Source organism: Quercus robur, chromosome 9, assembly GCF_932294415.1.
Source record: "Quercus robur chromosome 9, dhQueRobu3.1, whole genome shotgun sequence".
Lineage (NCBI taxonomy): Eukaryota > Viridiplantae > Streptophyta > Magnoliopsida > Fagales > Fagaceae > Quercus > Quercus robur.
This window is the reverse complement of record NC_065542.1, coordinates 24341742-24363939: the sequence shown is the minus strand read 5'-3', so window position 1 is coordinate 24363939 and position 22198 is coordinate 24341742. Positions and strand designations below refer to the sequence as shown.

At 33.6% G+C, this 22198-nt stretch overlaps 3 protein-coding genes across 5 annotated transcripts; 2 read left to right on the top strand and 1 right to left on the bottom strand.

Moving 5' to 3' along the window:
• Positions 1 to 3075: 3075 nt before the first annotated feature.
• On the top strand, positions 3076 to 4595 carry LOC126700868 (protein EXORDIUM-like). The gene is made up of 2 exons (XM_050399046.1): positions 3076 to 3634; positions 4183 to 4595. The coding sequence occupies exons 1-2, from the start codon at positions 3076 to 3078 to the stop codon at positions 4593 to 4595; spliced, it is 972 nt and encodes a 323-aa protein (XP_050255003.1).
• Positions 4596 to 15398: 10803 nt separating this feature from the next.
• Positions 15399 to 18838, top strand: LOC126699957 (THO complex subunit 7A). 3 transcript variants are annotated; one of them, XM_050397933.1, is made up of 3 exons: positions 15399 to 15582; positions 15959 to 16619; positions 18501 to 18838. In XM_050397933.1, the coding sequence occupies exons 2-3, from the start codon at positions 16029 to 16031 to the stop codon at positions 18630 to 18632; spliced, it is 723 nt and encodes a 240-aa protein (XP_050253890.1). In that variant the 5' UTR covers positions 15399 to 15582; positions 15959 to 16028; the 3' UTR covers positions 18633 to 18838. The 3 variants fall into 3 exon arrangements, with proteins under 3 accessions (XP_050253890.1, XP_050253889.1, XP_050253888.1); XM_050397932.1 differs by having other exon boundaries at positions 15953 to 16619; XM_050397931.1 differs by having other exon boundaries at positions 15400 to 15582; positions 16003 to 16619.
• Positions 18839 to 20127: 1289 nt separating this feature from the next.
• Positions 20128 to 21173, bottom strand: LOC126699956 (norbelladine synthase-like). The gene is made up of 2 exons (XM_050397930.1): positions 20922 to 21173; positions 20128 to 20573 (listed from the first exon to the last, which is right to left on the bottom strand). Exons 1-2 carry the CDS (start codon positions 21103 to 21105, stop codon positions 20275 to 20277), a joined length of 483 nt encoding a protein of 160 aa, XP_050253887.1. The 5' UTR covers positions 21106 to 21173; the 3' UTR covers positions 20128 to 20274.
• Positions 21174 to 22198: the final 1025 nt, after the last annotated feature.

Below are 22198 nucleotides of genomic sequence, written 5' to 3'. Positions count from 1 at the left end.
AGTCCTTGACTTGACTATCTCCATTATGATGTAGCCTATTCTTATAGGCACATTGTTGGACTATAATGGAAAGAAGGTGCAAGATTTTTATTTTTATTTTTTTATTTTTTATGAATAGAAGTGAGGTGCAAGTTAAAATTGCTCAAACTATGAAATACAATAAATGCTAGTCTTTCGATGGTTAGTACATAATAATCTCGGCATTCTTTCCATAATGAGATTCATGCACATTGAGCATTTTCTTTTAATAAAGATGAAAATGCATTTTTCATTCTTACGTTTTGACCTTGTTTCTATTTTGGTCCTTACTTTTTATTTTACCATTTTTTAGTCTATAAAATCAAAAAGCGAACTCATTTTGGTTCCTACCGTTATCTCACTAACGAAAATTGCTTACATGGCAGACGAAGTACATTGTTGGCACAGTAAATGCTAATGTGGTCATTAAAATAAAATTTAAAAAATTTATTTAGCATCCATGTCAACATATAATTTAAAAAATTAATTTCTCAACTGAACTTTTCTTCCATTTTCTTATGCTTTCTGAGAAACCAAACACAAACCCAAAAGATCACATGAACAAAGAAAAATCAAACCATTCACAAATATCAAACCTAGAAAACAAACCCATAAATTTCAGAACTAGAAAAATTAAAAAAAAAAACAAAGATCATTAGATCAAAATCCATTCAAACCCAACTGATCCTTGCAACTTCCCAATACAAACAAACCCATATGAAACTAAGAAGCCAAACCCATATAAAACTAATACAATGATCGAAGATCTGAGATTTCGAACCTGAGAAGCCGAGTCTTTGAGCGGATGTGTCAAAGTCAATATTGTTGCTAGGTTTTATATTTGTGGATGGTTTGATTGACAGAAGAGCTTATCATAAAGAAGAGCAGATCATAAAGAAAATGGAGGAAATTGCTTGACAGAAGAGCAGGTCATAAAGAAAATTAGCTGGGATGTTAAAGTAATAATGGGGCATAGTGCATTGGTTGACACAAGCAACAATCCTTCATGAAGTCTTATGCACCAATTGGGGATTCTTAAAGTTTGACTCTTGAATGCCTCATCTTTGTTACGTTCAGTGTGCTGGTGATATTGTATATTAATATTGATTAATATTGTGGTTGTAAATTGGTTTGGTATTTTGTTCATTTTTGGGTATTTTGAGTTTGTCAAAAATTTGAGATGTGCTTAGTTTACTAATGATATTGAACTGAGTTTATGTTCTTTCTGTTCTTATTCAAGATAAATTCAGATCTCAATTCATGTTATTTTTTATTTTTATTTTTGTTTTTTATTTTGTTAAATTGAGAAATTAATTTTGTGAATTATATGCTGACGTGGATGCTAAATAAATTTTTTTTAATGGCCATGTCAGCATTTACTGTGTCAACAGTATACTCCGTCTGCTATGTAGACAATGTGCCCGTTTGGATTGCCCGTTTCCTGGCGTCTGCGTTTTTGTTCTGCGGTTTTCACTTTTTTTTTTTTTTTTTTGGTTCAGCCCGCATTTGTTGACTTTTGCACAGTGAACAGTGCATTCGTGCACTGTTCACGGACCCACAAATTCCACTTTTCAGCAACTTTTTCATTAAAAATGGGTCCCACAGTACTATTCACACATTTAAAAATTATTTTGCTACAGTGTTTTCAGTTTCAGTTTTCAGTTTCAGCAAAAATAAGCTCAATCCAAACGGACCCAATATTCGTTAGTGAGATGACGATAGGGACTGAAACAAGTTTGCTTTTTTATTTTAGGAACTAAAAGCAGTAAAAATAAAAAGTAGTGATCAAAATAGAAATATGGTCAAAATATAGGGATGAAAATTGCATTTCCACATTTGATAAATCTATCAAGTTATTGCCAATAACTTGACCTCCTATTAGAGATGTTGTCGTTATAGTGATTCTGGATATGAACAATAGATGAATCCATGAGTTAGTATAGAATTACAAAAGTAATGACACCTTAATGAACTTCTTCATTAATGAATCTAATTAATGTAATTGTTTATTAACGATTGTAACATATCTGTTACAAGAATTGTTATTATGATAGGAAGGATTTTATAGCCGGTCATATTCTTTTTTAATATTATAAATATTGTCCAGGCCACATTTGTATGGGGTGTGAGAAGAGAAAGGAAAGCTCTTGTTAATCCTAACCAGTTGTGGAGAGCATCTTAATTGCTTGTGAGGTTTTTGAATAATAAAATTTAGTAAGAAATTTATCACATCTTATTGTTGTTTTTTGTTACATATGCACGTGATATAATTATTAATTGATAGATATATGTATTATGTTTGTTTATCTTGAATTACTTTTTAAGTAAAGTTCCAACACTTAGTTGATCTTATTGAAGCTAACAAATTTGCAATATTAAAGGCAAGCTTCCCTCATTTCTTGTTTTGTTTGTGGAAAGAGCCGTACAGTTTGAGTCGAAGTTCAAGAATAGTCTAACCAAATTTGAATATTTATTTTTATAATCAAAATTCACTAAAACAAATTTAGAATTCAAGTTCAAATCCATGTTCTAATTAATCATCCCCAAAAGAGAGCCTTAGATCCATTGATTACTGTTGCGTGATGAAAAATTAATTGCAGGCAAGCCTAGAGATAATTTTCTAACAAATTTTTTCACAACAGTTACGGTGATAAGGTATTTATGATAGGCAATAAATTGACATCAGTAATATATTTATATAAAAACATTAACAACTTACCAATTCAATATGAAAAATGTTTTGTTTGTAATATTATTCTAGTTTTATAGATATATCCAAGTCGATAAATGCACGAGGGCATGGTATTGTTAATTAATACCTAAACTGCTTGGAGGAACTTTCTCCAACTCATTATAAGTTCTTAAAACTAATTTTCACTATACTATTATCAACCACTATATCTAATTATAACATGGTTTTTCCTATTTTTTGCTAATCCAAATAATCCTCTCATCTAAGTAATGCTCACCCACAAAAATAGCTGTCTTGTGGTGTCTGTTTACCTACCCCATACAAACAAGAATTGCATGGCTCATGCACATATAAATGTACCCTACATGTCACAGGCCATGATGGAAAGAAGATTAGCAAAAATAAAAATGGCGTCTTCTTTCCCAATAAGTCGCCCTCTTGCTCTCGCCTTTATCCTACTGCTCGTCCTCCCTCTCGCCCTCGAAGCCAAGCTCCACGCCAAACCTGTCTTGACCTACCACCGGGGCCCTATCATCACCGGAAGGCTCAACCTTTCCCTCCTATGGTATGGTCAATTCGGCCGTTCTCAAAAGAATGCTATCAGGACCTTCATCAAATCATTAAACTACAATGGTCGTGCAAACTTTCAGCCTCAGGTATCAACCTGGTGGGAAATGGTTGGGAGCTACCAATCTATGGCTATGAAGCATTCAAGGAAAACCCCAAGAATCCAAGTGAATGTTGTGAAGCAAATTACCGATAACTCATACTCTCTGGGGAAGGTCGTGACCAAAGACTTTATTAAGACTCTGGTCCAGAAGGCAACTGCTGGAAATCGTAACACTGTTGCTGTTATCTTCACATCTAGGCAAGTCACAGCGTCTGATTTGTGCTCGGGACAATGCTTTGAGCATGGAGTTATTGGTAACACCTATTTCCCCCTCTCTTCTTTCTATTTATAATATTTTCTAACAAACAATACTATTGATTATTATCTAACAAAAAGTTTAGGGACACAATTAATTTTTTTTTTTTCACAATTATATAACGTTTCTTGTTGTGATTGGTACATAATATTATTCGTAGTGATTTATGTAAAAATGATATTTTTCTAATTACAATTTGCACAACTTATCACCCTAGCATATTATTTGTGAAAAATATATGTTTTACAACCACCTCCAATTAATATCTTTACCCTAAAAAAGTGGAATAAGACTAGTACTAAGCTACAAATGTTTACACTATTATTATTTTGCTTTACAAAGTCTAAAATTACTATGTATCACTAATGTAACAATTAAGCAATTATCTAACTCACAACAATGACAAGAATTACTTTAATTTTGTTGGCAGCACGTACACAGTAGATGTGACAGCAGGACTATCTCTTAGTTTAGTTTAATAATTTACCTTAACGTAATAAATATTAGATTCTTAATCATCTAATTAACGATTGCAAAAATTTGCAGGTAAGCAACCATACATCTTGGTGGGTAATCCAGAAACCGAGTGTCCAGGTACTTGTGCCTGGCCATTCCACAGGTCTGACTCCGGGCTACAAGCTGTAACATTGCAACCACCAAATGGTAACATTGGTGCTGATGCTATGGTGATTCATTTTGCCTCAGGCTTGGCTTCTACCGTGACCAACCCATTCAAGACTGGGTATTACCAACCCGGCCGCAGAAATGATGTGTTGACTGAGGCTACTACGGCTTGTCCTGGTATTTTTGGAAGCGGGGCATTGCCCGGGTACACTGGAAAGGTACGAGTGGACCCGGTCACTGGTGGAGGCTTCAATGCTCATGGTTATAAGGGTAGGAAATTCATGTTACCTGCTATATGGAACCCAAAAACATCATCATGCTGGACTCTCTTGTAGTTAATTGGACAAGTTAAGAGGGAGAGCACAGTGTGACTTAATTGTATCATTGTACGTAAAAGAAATTGAAATGCAATACTACTTATTTTCTCTCTCTTCAGTTGGTGTGTAAATTTTGTTGTTGTTGTTGTTGTTGTTATATTTGCAATTCTAAGGGATTAAATTGATGGGCTGAGGGCTCTCTAGCTATGATTTAGGTTTCGTAGACACTATTGTGAAACATTTTGCTATGTTAAGGATGGGCACGGGACGGTGAAGGTGTCTACTGTCTAGTATTTGTATCCTTCAGCAAACCAAGGATACATGGTGTTAGGGAGTAGGGGCAATCCCGTTGATCGATTATAATTGGCTAAAAGGAGAAGTTCGTAGAACTAGAAAGAATTATTAATTAATTGCTTCTCCTCAAAAAAGAAAAAAAGGTTTATGCCTGCTAATGAAAAATACAAACGTCCAGGAAGCGAATCAAATTGGAATTTCTGAAATCACTTGAATTGGCTACCAAGAAGAGAAACAAATCTTAAACATGTCTATAATGTTTAAACTGATGGAAAAATACAAAAAGATACCCTACAAACTCTTTCAAAAAAAAAAAAAAAAAAACCAATAAATTTTCATCCATTACATTTTGTTCATTGTTAACTTATTACTTTTATGTTTGTTAAAATAAAATGATATAGAGAGGAAACGAAAGCAAGAGAATTAACATGATTCAACTTAATAACTTACATTCACAGCAAAAAGTCCCAAATTCCTTGCTATCCTGAATTGCGTATTACAATTATTTTAGCATACGATATATAGGAATACATTAAGCTTAGTATGATAATCCTAATGGTATTACAAAATAACGGTAGCTGATTATATTCTATAAAATCATAGTCTACATATTTGTGGTAGCTTATTATATTCTATTATGTCCCTTCAAACTTAAGGCTTAAGTTGGAAAATGCCTCGAGTTTGCAATGTAAGATGAAGGCACCGTGATGACGAATGACTAGATTGGATATAGAATAGATGGGAGAAAACGCAGGCTATGCAGCAAACAACAATAGTCAAAGATGGATAAATGTTGGCAGATGGTGGCTAGGATTAAAGAATAATGACATTAATGTTCAAATTTGAATAAAAACTACTATGGCCGGAGGGTGACTACAGTCATAGGCGAAGTTAGGGGGGGTCATGGCCCCCTTAGTTTTTTCAATTTTTCATTATATATAGGGTATGTTTGGATAGAACTTATTTTGCTGAAACTGAAAACTTAAAACTGAAAACACTGTAGCAAAATAATTTTTAAATGTGTGAATAGTGCTGTGGGACCCATTTTTAATAAAAAAGTTGATAAAAAATGGAGTTTGTGGGACCCGTGAACAGTGCACAAGTGCACTGTTCACAGAGGACTGGGTCAACAATTGCTGCTGGGGAGAATAAAAAAAAAAAAAAAAAAAAAAACGCAGAAAACGTGAAACGTAGACGCGCAACGCTCTATACAAACACACACATAGTATTCAAATCATAAAAATAGTACAAATTATAGAAAAATTTAGTTATCGGCCCCCCCTAAGATTTTAGAATTTAGGCCTTTAACTCCTCAGTCCTTTTGAATTAGTCCAGAACACAAGTTTTATATATTGTGCAATTGTTTGGCTTTTGGATAGCTCCTAAATAATTTTTTTATATTTAGCTTGGCCCCAGAAAATTTTTCTAGTTCTGCCACTAGCTACAGTATAGTAATAACTTGAGGAACATTTGGGTCTGTTTGGATTGAGTTTATTTTTACTGAAACTGAAAACACTGTAGCGAAATAATTTTTAAATATGTAAATAGTGTTGTGGGACCCATTTTTAATGAAAAAGTGGTTGAAAAGTGTAATTTGTGAGATCCGTGAACAGTGCACGGGTGCACTTTGACTTGTCAACAATTGTGGGCTGAACAAAAAAAAAAAAAAAAAAAGAAGAGAAAAACGCAGATTACAAAACGCAAACGCCAAATTAATTTGAATCCAAACGGGTAGTTACAGAGAAATGATGACTCTAAGATGGCATAAGAGAGACAAAAATTGGCAATAATGGGCGGTCGATGATGAAATGTGGTTAGAGGATTATGGCATTGAAAGCCAAAGGAGAGCATCATCGTTTGGCAGAAGACATTGACATATGATAGCAATGTGGGTGACCAAATGGCAGAGGCACCAACATTTGGAATGATGATATCGATTGTAGATGGTGTCATTACAAGGTGAATGATCGGGTTGGAGGATTTAGAACAGATTAAGCCAAAAAATAAAGAATGATGGACCATTTACTGTGATTTGAGAGCCTCAAAAGGGAAAAGGGGCCTAAAAATTGGCATTTTGTGAAAAATTAGAGTGAAAATTGGCATTTTGTGAAAAATTAGAGTGGGAAAGTGCACCTGTAGCAAAAAATAAAAAAAAAGGAGCCAAAAACAATTATACCTAAGTTCTACCTTAATTTGAAACCAATCCAATTTTTCTTTTCAAAACCTATTATTAATTGAAGTATAAATTTCAAATAAAAAATTCGCAGTGTTCCAAAAAGTAACTATTCCTTTTTAATATTTTATAATGATTCAATTTTCATAACTTATTTTGAAACTTAAGACTTTAAATAATTTCATTAAATTGTAATACCAAAAATTACATTAGAAAATTAGAACTAATTTTATAAATAAGTCAAGAAAAAACAACTTTTTTATATTAAAAAAAAAAAGAGAGCAGTCAAGAATGAATAATTTGCGTACTCTTTGAAATGATAACCTTGTAAGTTTTTATTTAATTTAATTTAATTTTACTTATTTATTTAAGATTTTGAATTATTTTAAAAATTAACAAGTTAATGTGGCAGTAAAGAACTCAACGCGTGTAATAATAAGCAATGCTTGAGTACTTACTATTGGGTCATGTTAAACAATGCCCGGGCAATTGTTAATATACTCAACGTGTGTAATAATAATCAATGCTTGAGTATTTGCTATTTTTTCTTTTTGATAGGAATACTAAAACTTCATTAATTAACGAAAGATAATACATTACGATGAAGAGCTTGTTCCAAAAAATAAGAATTCTCTTCCATCCAAACTAAATAATCAACGATGCCAACAACATATTTAGCTAAAAGATGAGTTGGTTTATTTCCTTTCCTATGCACATGAGAAAACCTTACATACCGGACCTCCTGACAAGAGTCTAAAATACCATACACAATAGGAGCTACCAGGGGCGTAGCCAGGATTTTTTACATGGGGGGGCCGATTTTTGACGACGATGATTATCATCATTGTATGGACAATCTATATATTTAGGTTGATATGGACCTTTTTTTGAGATAAGCTCGTCAGATTTCATCTTGTTTGTTGATAGGAAATTCACATATTTGTTTATGTGATCCTAGATCACGATCTATCTATTCAAATTGAATTCTTGAACATTTGGAGGGGTGTTTATCAGACATTGAAGTATCAACATTTATTTCTACAGCCGCATTTGTTTTTACAGCCACAGATGTCCTAAATTTTGAATTGCTAACATCTTTTTTCTTTAAGAATGCATCAATTATTTTTTGTTGGTTCATAACTCTTTTAGAATTAAGAATATGGCTAAAAAATTAACCTGAAAAGAACTTAAAAAATAAAATCTTAATTATAAATTTTTACTTAATTATATGGATGTTATTCATACTCAAGAAAAAAATAAAATTTTCACTATAATTTAATTAGTCAACCCATCATCATTCCTATTATTCAAATTTTCCTGTATTTTAATTTTTTTTAATTAAGAATAACCCCTCAAACAAAAGCAAAAATTAAACACACAAGTACACAGCATAAACCAAAAAAATTTAACAATACCCACTGCCACATGATATCTAACTAATAAAAAATAGGTAATAAATCAAAAAAAATTTACCTTAGAAACTTTATCTTCACAAAGTGCAAACTTTATCTTCCCTTCAAGACTCATCACAAACAACCTCACTATGCCCATGCCTTCAACCATATATTTCTTTAAAAATCTATGAAAAATTAAAGAGCATGTGACGATTTAAGTGTAGATAGTTGAGAAAAAAAAAAAAAAAACACTAAAAAGAGATGAAGCGGAAACTGAAAACTCACCCTCTGGCTACGCCCCTGCTCTGAATGATTTATTTTAAGAAAGCAAGAAAAAAGAAAATAATTGTTAGTTTCTTTTTTCTTTTTTCTTTTTTTTGGGATCATAAGGACTGAGTTTGAGAGGAGGGCTGAGCTAAGCTGAGGGTTTTGTTTTGTTTGGAGGCTGCTGAAACCAGTGGAGTGGGCGGTGGCGTGTATACACAGTAGACAAGAAGAGAGTAAAAAGAGAAACAAAATAAAGGGTTCTGAATCTTCTAATTTTGAGTTGGAGAATAGGTGATAAAGTGATGTTTTGTTGGGTAGTGCTTTGGGTATTTAAATATAAGTGGGCTGTGGGCCATGTTTTGTTTTATTAGAGGATAAAAAGGCCTACACTTGAAACTAGAGTCTGGGAGTGAATTGAAGTATTGAACAGAAATGGGAGGGGGGGCCGGATATACATCATTGGGGGGGCCAATTAAAATTTGTATATATGCTGGTGGACTTTTTTTTTTTTTTTTTTTGCAGGGGCCACGGCCCCCCCAAGGGGCAACGTGGCTCCGCCCCTGGGAGCTACCACGGCAGGGGAAGAAGATAGAAGATAGTCCAGCAAGAGCACGACAGACATTTAGAGAGTCCCCTTCTAAAATAAATTCCTATATCCCATGTCCTTTGCAAATTGAAGGCCGACTTCAAAAGTTTTTGCCTCAATTTCCAAAGGACCAAGCGAAACTTTTACCTTTTTGCTCATCACAGCCACCACCAAACCAGCTTCATCCCTAATAATAACTCCAATCCCCGATTCCTTCTGTGCCGAAAAGGCACCATCAACATTAACCTTGTATAAACTTCCTGGAGGTGGAGACCAACACTCAATCAGATTCTGTTTAGGTTTAGCAGGAATTGAATTTGTGGAATTGTATTCCTGTAGAAAAACTCTCGCCCTATGCACTAGTTCCATTTTAGATTTCTTTCTTCCCCCATTTCAAACTCCATTCCGATTACACCGAATGCTCCATGTGACAGTGACCATCAAAGCAATATTATCTTGATCCTAATCATCAACCACCACCAATTTCCAAAGCAGATCCATGAAAGTATGGAGTAAACCATTAAAGCCAATTTGAAACATTCTAGAACATGTCCAAATTTTCTAGGCTCTCAGACAGGACCAAAACACATGTCCTGTTGTTTCCGAGTCTAAATTGCATTCTGTACACAAATCTTCAGTTCTGTCTGTGTTTCAAATTGTGTTTGGTAGGGAGGATGTCACGGTATGCCCTCCACACAAAATGACGAACTTTATGAGGCACCTAAATTTTCTAAATACGTTTCCAAAATCTTCTCAAATGACTATCATTTGAACTCAATCCTGAAGAGGAGACTGCTAATAACTCCAAGGCTACCTTATATGCACTTTTGATATTAAACAAACCATTTGAAGATTCTGCCCATATCAATTTATCAGCAGACAATTGTGAACTCAAGGGAATGCTCTTAATAGCATCAGCCTTAAAAGGCAAAAAAACCTGATCAAGTAACTCTGAATTCCAGCAGATATTTGTTGTATCAATCAGCTTAGAAACTCGAAGATCTGAAAATGCATTGTTTCTAGAAGAAACCACCTTGTAAGTAGAAGAATTTGGTACCCACTTATCCTCCCACACTCGAATATTAGAACCATTTCCCACCTGCCATCTCATCCCCTGTTTTACTATTTTTTGAGCAGCCATTATACTTCTCCAAATGTAGGAAGGATTGTTACCAATAGATGCATGAACAAAGTCACAATTTGGGAAGTATCTTGCTTTAAACACCTGATATACCAATGAATTTTAACCAACTTGCAACCTCTAACCCTGTTTAACAAGAAGAGCCAAATTAAAATGTTTCTACTGTTTAAAACCCATACCACCACTAGATTTAGGCATACAAAGTTTCTCCCAACTCAACCAAGCCAACTTTCTTTCATCATCTTTTTGACCCCACCAGAAGTTCCTGATCATACTCTTCAATTCATCACAAAGAGTATTCAAAATCTTAAAACAACTCATAGAGTAAGTTGGGATTGCTTGAGCCACAGATTTAATCAAAATTTCCTTCCCACCTTTTGATGACAATTTTTCCTTCCATCCCGCCAACTTTTTAGCAAGTTTCTCTTTAATATCATTGAAAGTACATTGTTTGTTTCTACCAACAAGAGATGGTAAACCAAGATATTTCTCATGCTGTCTAATTACCTGTGCCCTAAATCGGTTTTTAATTTCCTCCTTAACTCCGAGATCTGTGTTAGAGCTAAAAAAACAATGAAGTCTTTGCTCTATTCAATTGTTGACCCAAAGCAACCTCATAAACATGAAAAATCCATTGTAAAGAATCACACTCCTCCAAAGATGCTTCACAGAAAATTAAACTATCATCTACAAAAAATAAATGTGATAATTTTGGGTTTTAGCCCCCCTTTACAAATAGTCACTCCCTCCATTGAACCTTCATTGACAGCCTTTTTCTATCATAGCCGATAAACCTTCAGCACATAAAAGAAAAAGATATGGGGAAAGTGGATCACCCTGACGCAAATCTCGAGAAGAAACAATGTGGCCATGAGGTTTCCCATTAATCCTAATTGAGTAGGTAACTGTAGAGATGCACTTCAACAAAAGACTTCTCCATTTAGCATTAAACCACAATTTCTCCATAATTTTATCAAGGCAACTCCATTCAACTCTATCATAAGCTTTACTCATATCAAGTTTTAGTGCCATCTCCCCCTCTTGCTTGCTTTCTTCTTATTAATAATGTGGTGCATAGTCTCAAAAGTAACTAACACATTATCAGTAATTAATCTACCATGTATAAAAGCATTTTAAGTATCACTAATAGTGGATGGTATAACTTTTTTAAGTCTATTGGCTATAGTCTTAGAAGCAAGTTTATACACCACATTACAAAGACTAATAGGGCAATAATTAGTAATTCTTTTTAATTCCTTAACTTTTGGAATTAAGACAATGTGAGTATCATTGAAATTAGGAGGATAGATACCTGGGTTAAGAAAGTCAGGTACTATTTTGGTAACCACATTACCAATAGTTGGCCAAAAGTGTTGAAAGAACAAGGGAGACATACCATCTGGACCCGGAGATTTTAAGGGGTACATCTGATTCAAAGCTGTCTTCACCTCTGAACCAGTGAATTCTCTAGTCAACATGTTGTTCATATCATGTGAAACTTTAGGCTTCACTACAACTATTATTCTAAGAAATTTGACGAGTTAGAAGAAGAAAACAACTATGTATAATAATCCACAATGGTCTCCTCAATTTTCTCATAAAATAAAAATATTTTTAAAAATAATTCATAAGGCATTCTTTAACATTTTTCTTTACTATTTAGGGAAATATATATATATTTTTTTATATTTTAATTTTTTGTTAAATATGGGCCATTGGAGACCCGACTCGGTTTAAAATATATTCTTTTCTTCTTCACGAAAAAGGGGCTTGATGGTCCAATGGACTTGAGTTGAAGTCGAGAGTGGGACACAGATACTCGAATGACTTGACCTCCATCTTTCCATCGGTGAGCTTTTTTTCTTTCTCTTCTCTTCTCTTCATTTTCAATTCTCTCTCTTCGATTCGTTTACTTTGAATTTAGCTCCGTTAGCAATTAGGGTTTTTAGCTACTCAGTTTGCGGTAAACCAAAATTATTCTGTGTTCCTTTTCAATTGCAATACAAATGCATACGTTAATGTCTTTCATTGACAATATTGGTTTATGAGCTCATACTACATTTACAAAAGTTTTGGATTTATGCAGTGTTTATTTATTTATTTTTTATTAATTGAAAAAATGATTTATTTTTATTTTTATTTTTATTTTTAAAATTTTATAATTAATATGAAAAATGGAGATATGGAAAAATTGGGGTAAGGCTGCCTACAATTTGCATCTCATTCAGGGGTGGCCTTAGACATTTTGGGGCCTAAGGCGGAACTAAAAATGTACGTGTATAAGTATGTGTATGTGTGTGTGTGTGTGTGTGTGTGTGTGTGTGTGTGTATGTGTATGTGTGTTTATGTATGTGTATGTGTATGTGTATGAGTGTGTATGTGTATGTGTATATTTATGTGTGTGTATGTTTATGTTTATATTTATGTGTATGTGCATGTGTGCTTATATTTATGTTCATTTATGTTTATGTATGTTTATGTATGTGTATATGCACGAGTGTGTATGTGTATATTTATGTGTGTGTATGTGTGTGTATGTGTATGTTTATATTTATGTGTATGTGTATGTGTATTTATATTTATGCATGTTTATGTATGTGTGTATGTTTATGTATGTTTATATTTATAAATAAAAATATAAACATAAACACACATACACATAAACATATATGAACACAAACACAAACAAACATACATAAAAACAAACAAACATAAACACACATACACATAAACACGCATAAACAAACATAAACAAAAACAAATAAATATAAACACACACACATAAATATAAACATACATAGATATAAACACACATACAGACTGAGAAAAATTAAACCCTCATATAGACTGGAAAAAATTGCAAACTAATACCAATCTTCAAATAATTTCGTTAGTTACTTTGGTATGCTAAATCGAGCCTTTATGTGTATTTATGTTTATATTTAAGTTTATGTGTGTGTGTATGTTTACGTTTATGTGAGTTTATACGTGTTTATGTGCATGTGTGTTTATATTTATGTATATGTATAATGTTTATGTGTATTTGTATGTATATGTGTATGTGTATGTGTGTGTATGTGTGCTTATGTATGTGTATGTGTATGTATATGTGTGCTTATGTATGTGTATGTATATGTGTTTATGCGTGCTTATATTTATGTATGTTTATATGTGTATGTGTAGGTATCTTTGTCTTTTTCAGATTCAGGTGTAATACCCTGATACAATTGTAATTAATGACTGAGATTAAAAGTTGAAAAAACAACTTTCAATCTCAACCATTAAATAAAATATATTAAATGAGAGTTAAAAAGTTAAAAAAAAGAGTATGCAACGTAAAAAAATACCTACGACAGTGTACCTGATCTCAATCTGTCTTTCTTCTCTCACCATTTTTCTTTTCTTCTTTTTTACGCGGTGTTTTGCTCTTCTTCCTTTTATTTCTCTTTATACGTCACTTAGGCTGACAGAAGAGGAGCGAGTGAAAGTCACGTCAAGAAAGGAAATCGAAGATTGTGCTATCGAGCCAAAGACTATGAAAATCTCTTCCTCTTAACTCAGATGATCCTCTTAGGTGAAATTGTGGCTCACGAGACTTCACTGGATTATGGTGTGTGATTTTTGGTTATTTATTTATTTATTTAAGATTATGAAGCAAATAATTTTTATATTTTGCTTACCCTTTCTATTTTCTGAAAACACTTTTCTGGGAAATACCATTTTTTTTTACTTTACTTTCAGTCTATCATTCTTGCTTGTGGTATGTGTTTGATTAATTTGGATCTAAAATTAGTTCAACAAGATGATTCTTCTTCTAAAATATAATAACAAAACAAATATATGTTTTTTTAACGGTGGGTCCACTTTCAGTGTTTTCATTTTGTGATTTTGGTTGTTTTGTGGGTTTTGTGCTTTGATTTCGGTGGGTGTGATTTGATTTGTGATTTGGTGGGCTTCTGGGTTTTTGTTGCGATTTGATTTTGGCTGGGTTTTGGCCGTGGTAGTGGTTATGATTTGATTTTGGCTGGGTTTCGGCAGTGGTGCGTGGTTGGAGGTGATGAGCTTGAAAAGTTTCAGCCATGGAGGTTTAGAAGGAGAGCTTGGTGGTCAGCCATGGAGCACGGTGTGATGTGGGTTGAGGCAGAGAGAGGATGAGAGGGAAACAGGGGCGACCCTAGACATTTTGGGGCCTAAGACAAGAACTAAAAATAGGGCATTTTTTATACTTATATATTAATTAAATTAATGTTTATCTAATATTTTTATATCATATTTTTCTTCATTATTTTCATTTTCTTCTAAATTATTTTGAAGTTCATTATCAAGATTTGTTGTATTGCAAAATTGAACATCATTTTCTTCTAAATTATTTTGGTAAATTTCTTGCTCATTTGTGATATTTTCATCTAAATTTTGTATTATATTTTGTTTATTATTAATAACAAATTTATCCATTGATCTTTTTTGAGACTCAATTAATTTTTCTTCTTTTTTTTCTTTTTAAAATTTTTCATATCCAGATGCATATTTTCTAGTAGACATTTCTAATCAAAAAATATATTTATAAAGACTAAAATAAAAAATAACTTTCAAGTGTAGAGCAAATGAGAAATAGAACCTGATTTATATAAAAAGTATTGTTGTAGTTTCATTGAACAATAACAAGTTTTTAGCAATTGCAACTTGCATAAATTAAAAAAAAATTAAGCACAAACATAAAAAAAATTTAAGCAGAGCCATAACACTGACACAAGACTTATTAATAAGACCCATGTACAAAAAAAAAAAAAAAAAAAAAAAAAACACAAAACAAATCCTATCTATAACCAAAAAAAAAAAAAAAAAAAAAAATGCAGGCTTTAAAAAAAAAAAAAAAAACGTGAAGGCCCAAACTTAACGCCCAGTCCAGGGAGGGCCCAAATAAACAAAGTTATTTTAAGTTCTTAACAAATAAAAGCCCAAATATTTATAATTTTATACCTGATTCCTGAACCTCAGAACCTGATACGGTGAGGTGAGGTGAGCAGTTGAGACTTGAGAGAGGCGGAGAGCAGAGAATCAGAGAGAGGCTGAGGCTTGAGCCTTGAGCTGTTGTCTGTTGAGCAGATGAGAACAGACTGAACAGTGGAGACTGGAGACTAGAGAGAAAGGTAAAATTTTTAGGGTTTTGATTTGTGATTGTTTTGTGGTTAATCTCTTAGACCGGATTTGTAGTTTATCTGTTTGTTTTTTGGTCAATGATTTTGTTTAGAACCAATGTTTAATAGGATTTACCAAAATTTTTGTTTTTTTGGTTAAAAGGATGTGCCAGATTATTTCTGTAATTCATTTGAAACTAAATCATCTACTACCCGGTTCTTTTCTAAAATTTTGGGGGCCTTAGGCAATTGCCTAACTCGCCTAAGGGAAGGGCCGGCCCTGATCTCATTCACTGGAAAAGTGGGTGCTTTGTGTTTAGGACTGATAATGTGATGAACACATGTTTCGGAAAATATGCATATTTAATTATACATGTTTCAGATGCAGATTGTGGCATACACCTGAATGTGTTTTGAAAACTTGTAATGTAGTGTGAGTAAAAAGTCACTGTGATCAAATGCTAAAAGGAAGGAAAGTTTCTGGTAGGGGAGAAGCGGTAACAGCAAATTATGCTTTTAGCCCGCTTGACGATGACATTATTATAAAACATAGGCTTCTCACCCGTACCACGACCACAAGGGGTGAGCCTCCGTTGAAGAAACTTCAGAAGAAGTTCACCTCTTTTGTGGTTGAGGTTGAGAAGGATACGGATAATTATGGTGACTGTGAGAAGCTTGCAAAAGCTTTCTTACAGGAGATGTCGACATTTGAAATTCCACTCCTCAAGAGCAAAGCGGTTGTTGATGCGAACGTGAGAGAGAAGGAGAACTTTAACGAGCTGAAAGATGACATAAATAGGCAGATTGTGCAAGCGCAGGCTGACATAGAAGATCTTAAGAGGCTGCTTGAAGAGAGTAAGATTGAGAGGCAGCACAAAGAGGAGTGTGAGGCAATCAGGAAATTGATTGCTGCACAGCCACCAAGATCAGAGACACAGAAGATGATAACGGAATTAGAGAAAGAGATTGCAGCGTTGGATGCAGAGAACATTGCTGGTTCAAGGATGCTGGAGCTTCGCAAGAAACAGTTTGCCCTTTTGTTGCACGTGGTATGTGGCCATTTTCTAATGATTTGTTTGCTTTTGCATTTCCATTTTACAGACACAAGTGGGTCTTGAATTCATGACATTACAATCCTCCCTGTTCTTAAAGAGGGAGGAAGTACCATTTGAACAGGAGCTGACCTCTGTTCCCATTTCATTATGATTAACCGTGCACTTGGTTTTATTTGCTTGAAGCTTGTGATTGTTTATAACAAAGATAATATATTTGTCATTTATACTAGAAATTTTGGGCTCCTCTAGTCTATGCCTATGCCAATTATCGCTGTTGCTGCAGCTTGAAAGTTCCTGTCTCATCACTAACTCCCATGGTGCCAATTCTGGTGCCTGTTTGAGAGGCCTGAAAATTTAATTTTAGGGTATTTTCCCTAATATCTCGGGACTTTGTCCTTAATTTCAGCTCCGCATCAATATCCCACATCTCTATCATAAGAGTATATTTCTACCCCTCTTGAAAAATTACATGGGATTTGAAAATTGGGGCTTTGTTGAGTCACTTTGAAAAATCTCTTTAAATACGCTCATTGGACCTGGTAGCAGCATAATGTCCTCAGTCTCTTAATTTGACTCAAAACATTTATATTGGTGCTTGGGGTTTTGCTGGGATTATGAAATATTGGTTTTGGAGTTCATAACCATCTTTTGAAGTTTTTTTTGAGCTTGTTAGAGTTGCCTTTGGTTTGTATGAGTGCAGATGGGCATGATTTTTTTTCTTTCTTTCTGGTAGTTAGGGTATGAGTGAATTCAATATAGAAATTAAAATGTTAGAAATCTCTTAAGGTTTCCAAGGAAGTATGTATTAAATTATGTTACAGTGGGGTTTTCCTATTTTGTTGGGGTTTTTTTTAGGGGAAGGGAGGATAGGGTTTGGTAGGTAGGGGTTATTGGTCTTGAAATTAACTTTATGTTCATTGTCCTTAGGTGAGCATGGTCATATCACCCCTCTAATGGGTTCTTTATTTGTTTGGTCTTACTTCAGAAGAACTTTTCCTTTAGGCAATGTATTGATTTTCAGAACATGAGCTTATCCTCTGGAAAATAAATTGCATGATAACATTTACTTATGAATTGAGAGAGGGGCTGTAGCTCTGTATGGTGGCCATTATAAAAAAAATAGTATCAGAATTGGAACGTCATCTCTTCTTGGAATACTAAAGATTGTCTTATCTGATGTTTTTTCCCCTTCTACATTTTTGTTTTGTTGTTTCTAAAGGTTTTACTGGCTAACTGTTTTCCTGTTCGTCATTCTTTATTTCCAATTTTTTTTTAAAAAATAATTCAGTGGTTTTTACTTTTTATGGGGGTGGGGGTGTTTGAATCTTGAATGTCTCCGTTGGATCAATAATAGGTGTTAGTTGAGTTACAAGGCTCTTGGCGTCATTCTTTCTTTCAAATTGAAACTGTTTTACGGCCTTTGTTTTGCATGGAGAAGAAAAAAATTGAGTTCTAGCTGTGTAATTTTTTTTAACCACGTAAATACTCACATACCTAAGGGGATTCAGACCTCCACTCACCCACCACTTGTGTAATTCAAATGTTAACCTTTCTTATTCTGTTGTATAATATGATCCCATTTGCATTATATTTTTTTCTTAAGTATTTTCTGGTCAACTTTTTCGACATCTATTCTTCATTTTATCCTTAATCACTTGTGTTTTGCATTTAGATAGCAAGGTCTTAATCTCATGACCTTTGCATTTCATGGTATTCTAGCTTTTACTTCTAAATAATAAATGGTCATTCATGCATGTCTTATATTTCATATATTGTAGGATGCTGGTTCTGCAGTTGACTACTTAATATGATAGGTCCACTCTATCTGAAGATTATGCTGTTAATTTTTTTTAATGTTTTTTAACCTTTCTGCAGGTGGATGAGTTGCAGAATACCATAGAGGAAGAGCAGAAAAGTTTGGTTGAAGAGATGAGACTTGCAACTGAAGAGCTGAAGAATGGAATTGAGGATGCTAGTGGGGGCTCAGATGCCATGGCTGTTGATTAGTAACTATTCTGAATCTCAGTAGGCAGTTGTAAGATTGTGTTCTTTTTTAATGTGTTTCTATTTATGCATAGAGTTTTCTTGTTGATCAGAATTGGAAAATGTAATGGAATGTCAGAACATATCTGTCCTGTTGTAGCATTAGTTATTGAACAAAGACATTCATTCTTGTTTAGAAATTAGACAATTCTCCTAAAAAGTTTTTATGAGTCTTAGTAGTGTTTATACGTACCATCAAAGTGGATTAGAAGTGCATCATGTTTTTGCACTGCGGTACTGTTATTGCCGATAGGAGTTAATAAGATTTTTGTTCTGAAACTTGGGAGATGATGATGGCCAAGTGCAGTTTTGGCTAGTTCTGTCAGTTACATTTGGCAAATGAATTACTTTAAATCTTACTTTTTCTTATCACTATTAGAAGCTCTATTCCTTACTATTTTCTAGCCTTTTCCCCACCAAACTCTAACCCAAATTCCTCAAAATCCTAGCTGTCCAGGAATTCCAAATTTGATTTGTTTTCTGTTCATTTTGTCGTTTGTAACAAAGTTTCAAATTTGTGATGAATAGGGGCTCACCTTTAAAGAAAAGTGAGATTCTTTTTGACTATTGCTCACATAGATAAATTCTTTTTGACTTATTCAGGATAGTTGTAGGCCATTTAGAAAATGCTATGAATCAATGCCTAACTAGGATTAAAGTTTCAGTCAGGTTTCAATCTAGATTAGTGGTCATTTGCCGTATATAAACAAGATCATGCTAGAATGTTTGTTAGTTCAATTGATTTGGTGAAGCAGGTGTTGGTTTGATTAAGAGTTTTGCTGATTAGGAGAGAAGATTTGCTCTAGAAGTTTTTAGTCTTTTGCTGATTCCCCATATAAGGGTTTATAAGTTACATTACTAAGATTGTTTACCGTAAAGAGGCTTCATATCTTGTTGCTTATCACGAGAGAGATGCTTAATGTCTTGTTAAATAAATTAGTACTACTGTACTAGTGCTTAAATGTTCCTCAGCCAGCCATGGAAGAATGACTTCAATGATTGTTAAGGTATTTTTAGTTCTTCTAGCATTTGAAAGACATTCTAGGACTTCTGGTTATCCCTTGGTATTACAATTTATTTATTTATTTTTATTTATTTATTTTTGTGTGTATTTTTATGAACAAATCCATATCTGTAGCTGGGTCAATCAGTGCAAGCTTTCATCTTTAACTCTGATGATGATACGAAATTATTTCCTAATGAGTTCCTAACAAAATTGCTCTGATACAGTAAGCTATAACAGATTCTACTCTGTTTAGAGTAGTGCATTCAATTTCAAAACTGCTGACAAATGATTTTATGGAACAAACTAATCCTCAATTTTCTTTTGCTTTCTTTGTTTCCTCATTAGATGTGTAAAATCATTAGGTTCTTGAGACGACATATAATTTCAGATGCATTGAAATCCATAGAAATAGGAAAAGTTATATGTGTACACACACACACACTCACATAAATATTGCATATTTATAGGTTTCTCTTATATTTTCAATTTTTAATTTATTGCAAAACTCAGGTACAATCAACATCTCCAAATCTGTTATCATTTTATTTCAGAACAAGGATCGAAGTTGGTATTTCACTGATAAGATTACAAATTTGAGATTTACTTTTCATCTTTAGCAGTCTTGTTCTTTAGGAGATGATTTTTGGCAAGTTCAGCAACGTTTGCCAATGGCTCAATACTGACAAGCGAGGCATTGGCAGCAGCATCTTCCTTGAGCTCATACTCAATTGTGCTTCTTATTATGCATGAATCGTTGCCCTTCTCGATTACTTCAAAGCGATCACGATACAGAGTAAATCCCAGCTCAAGAAATCCTCCTTCAATCACTTCTGTTTCTTTCACACGACTCTCATTGTCTACTTTTGTGAACTTCTCTTTGCATCCGGTAAACCCAGTGCCTATTTCAATGGAAAGAAGTTGCAGTATTAATTCGAAGCATAACTTTACAGTACCTTAATCGATCATTCATTTTTAACTAGTTTGGATTATGCAACGGATGGTCATTAAATCTTGGGCCAAAAAACAAGGCAATTTTGTTAAAGACACTACATAGATTGCTTGGGAAATTCGAGAGACGTTGTTCTCTTTGCTCTCATGCGAATTTCATAACTTTCTGCAAAGATCTTAGTTGTTGGAAGTATGAGTTCACCGATTGATTATGACTCTATTAAGGATGAGATAGACAAGAGAACTTTTCTCAAAAAAAAAAAAAAAAAGATAGACAAGAGAATATTTGTGATACATACCTGGTGCAAATGTTAGCTTGATAATAGTACCAACTCCTCCATCACCTTCAATGACTTCAATTTTCTCAATGAAATTCGAAAGCACTTCTTCAACCAATTTTGAAAACTGAAGTGTCCCATAGAGCTCCCAAGCTTCACTAGCTGACACGTTTACCTCCACCTCATGTGAAACTTGCCCAACCATCTTTCTTCTTTTGCTGCCAAGCTATAGAGTATTTGTGTGATTCAGGGTGTGTTGTTTATGGTAACATATAATTAATTCCCAAAATGTGGTCAAGACCAAGGTCTATGTACCTATGTTATTAGTCAAAGTTGGCGTGCAAAGATTCCCATGCCGCCCGTGATGGCATACTGTCACATTAGCTAATAAGATAAAATGAACAAGATAAATACAGACAAGGGTGGGACCAAAAAAACTTAATCTTGTAGGCCATGGTTGGTCATCTATTTATTGTTTTTTTAGAAGGATCTATTTATTGTTGGATGAACAATGCTACGTATACAAAAATTTCATAATATTTTTATAATTATGTGGACAAACTTTTACTTGTTTTTATTTGGATTAATTATTAATATCATTTTTTTTATTTACCATTAACAATCTGCAACTTCAACAAGTATAAAAACTTGTCAAATTTTTGTGCGTAGCTTTCCCTTGTTGTATATCTATTCATATTCAAGCCCGGTGGCTGACAAGCCACCCACCCTACTTCACTTGGGGCCACCTCAGCTTTAAGTCTCTCTCCTCCTGTATATGTGTTTAATCCTTTGTTACAAAACACACGAGAGACGGAGAGAAGAAAGAGATGTGTATTTGGTATTATAAATAATATGGTGTGGTTGATGACATTCAAATACAATATCATTCTCATAAATCTCTCTTTTCTTGCTATTTTCTATACTTTAGGACAGTATTATATTAGTTTCGTAGAATTGTATACGATGAAAATTTTGGTATAGAACAAAAAGGTGGAAAGAACATATACATCATTTTGAGGACTCACATTGAAGAATAGTGTAATCTTAAGACTTAAGTAGCCATTTAAATGCACTCTTGAAAATGTTCTTATTGATTATGAGGTCTATGGGAGATTTTTTTTTTTTTTTTTTTTGAAATTAGTGTCTGTTTGGCAGTAATTTATTTCCAGTAGTTTATTTGCATAATGTTTATTAAAAAATATAAATTTTGATAACTTTAATATTAAATGTGACAAAAAGTTAAAAGCTGACTTATATGAATATTAATAAAAGTTAGATTATTTGTTTCTCTCAAAAAA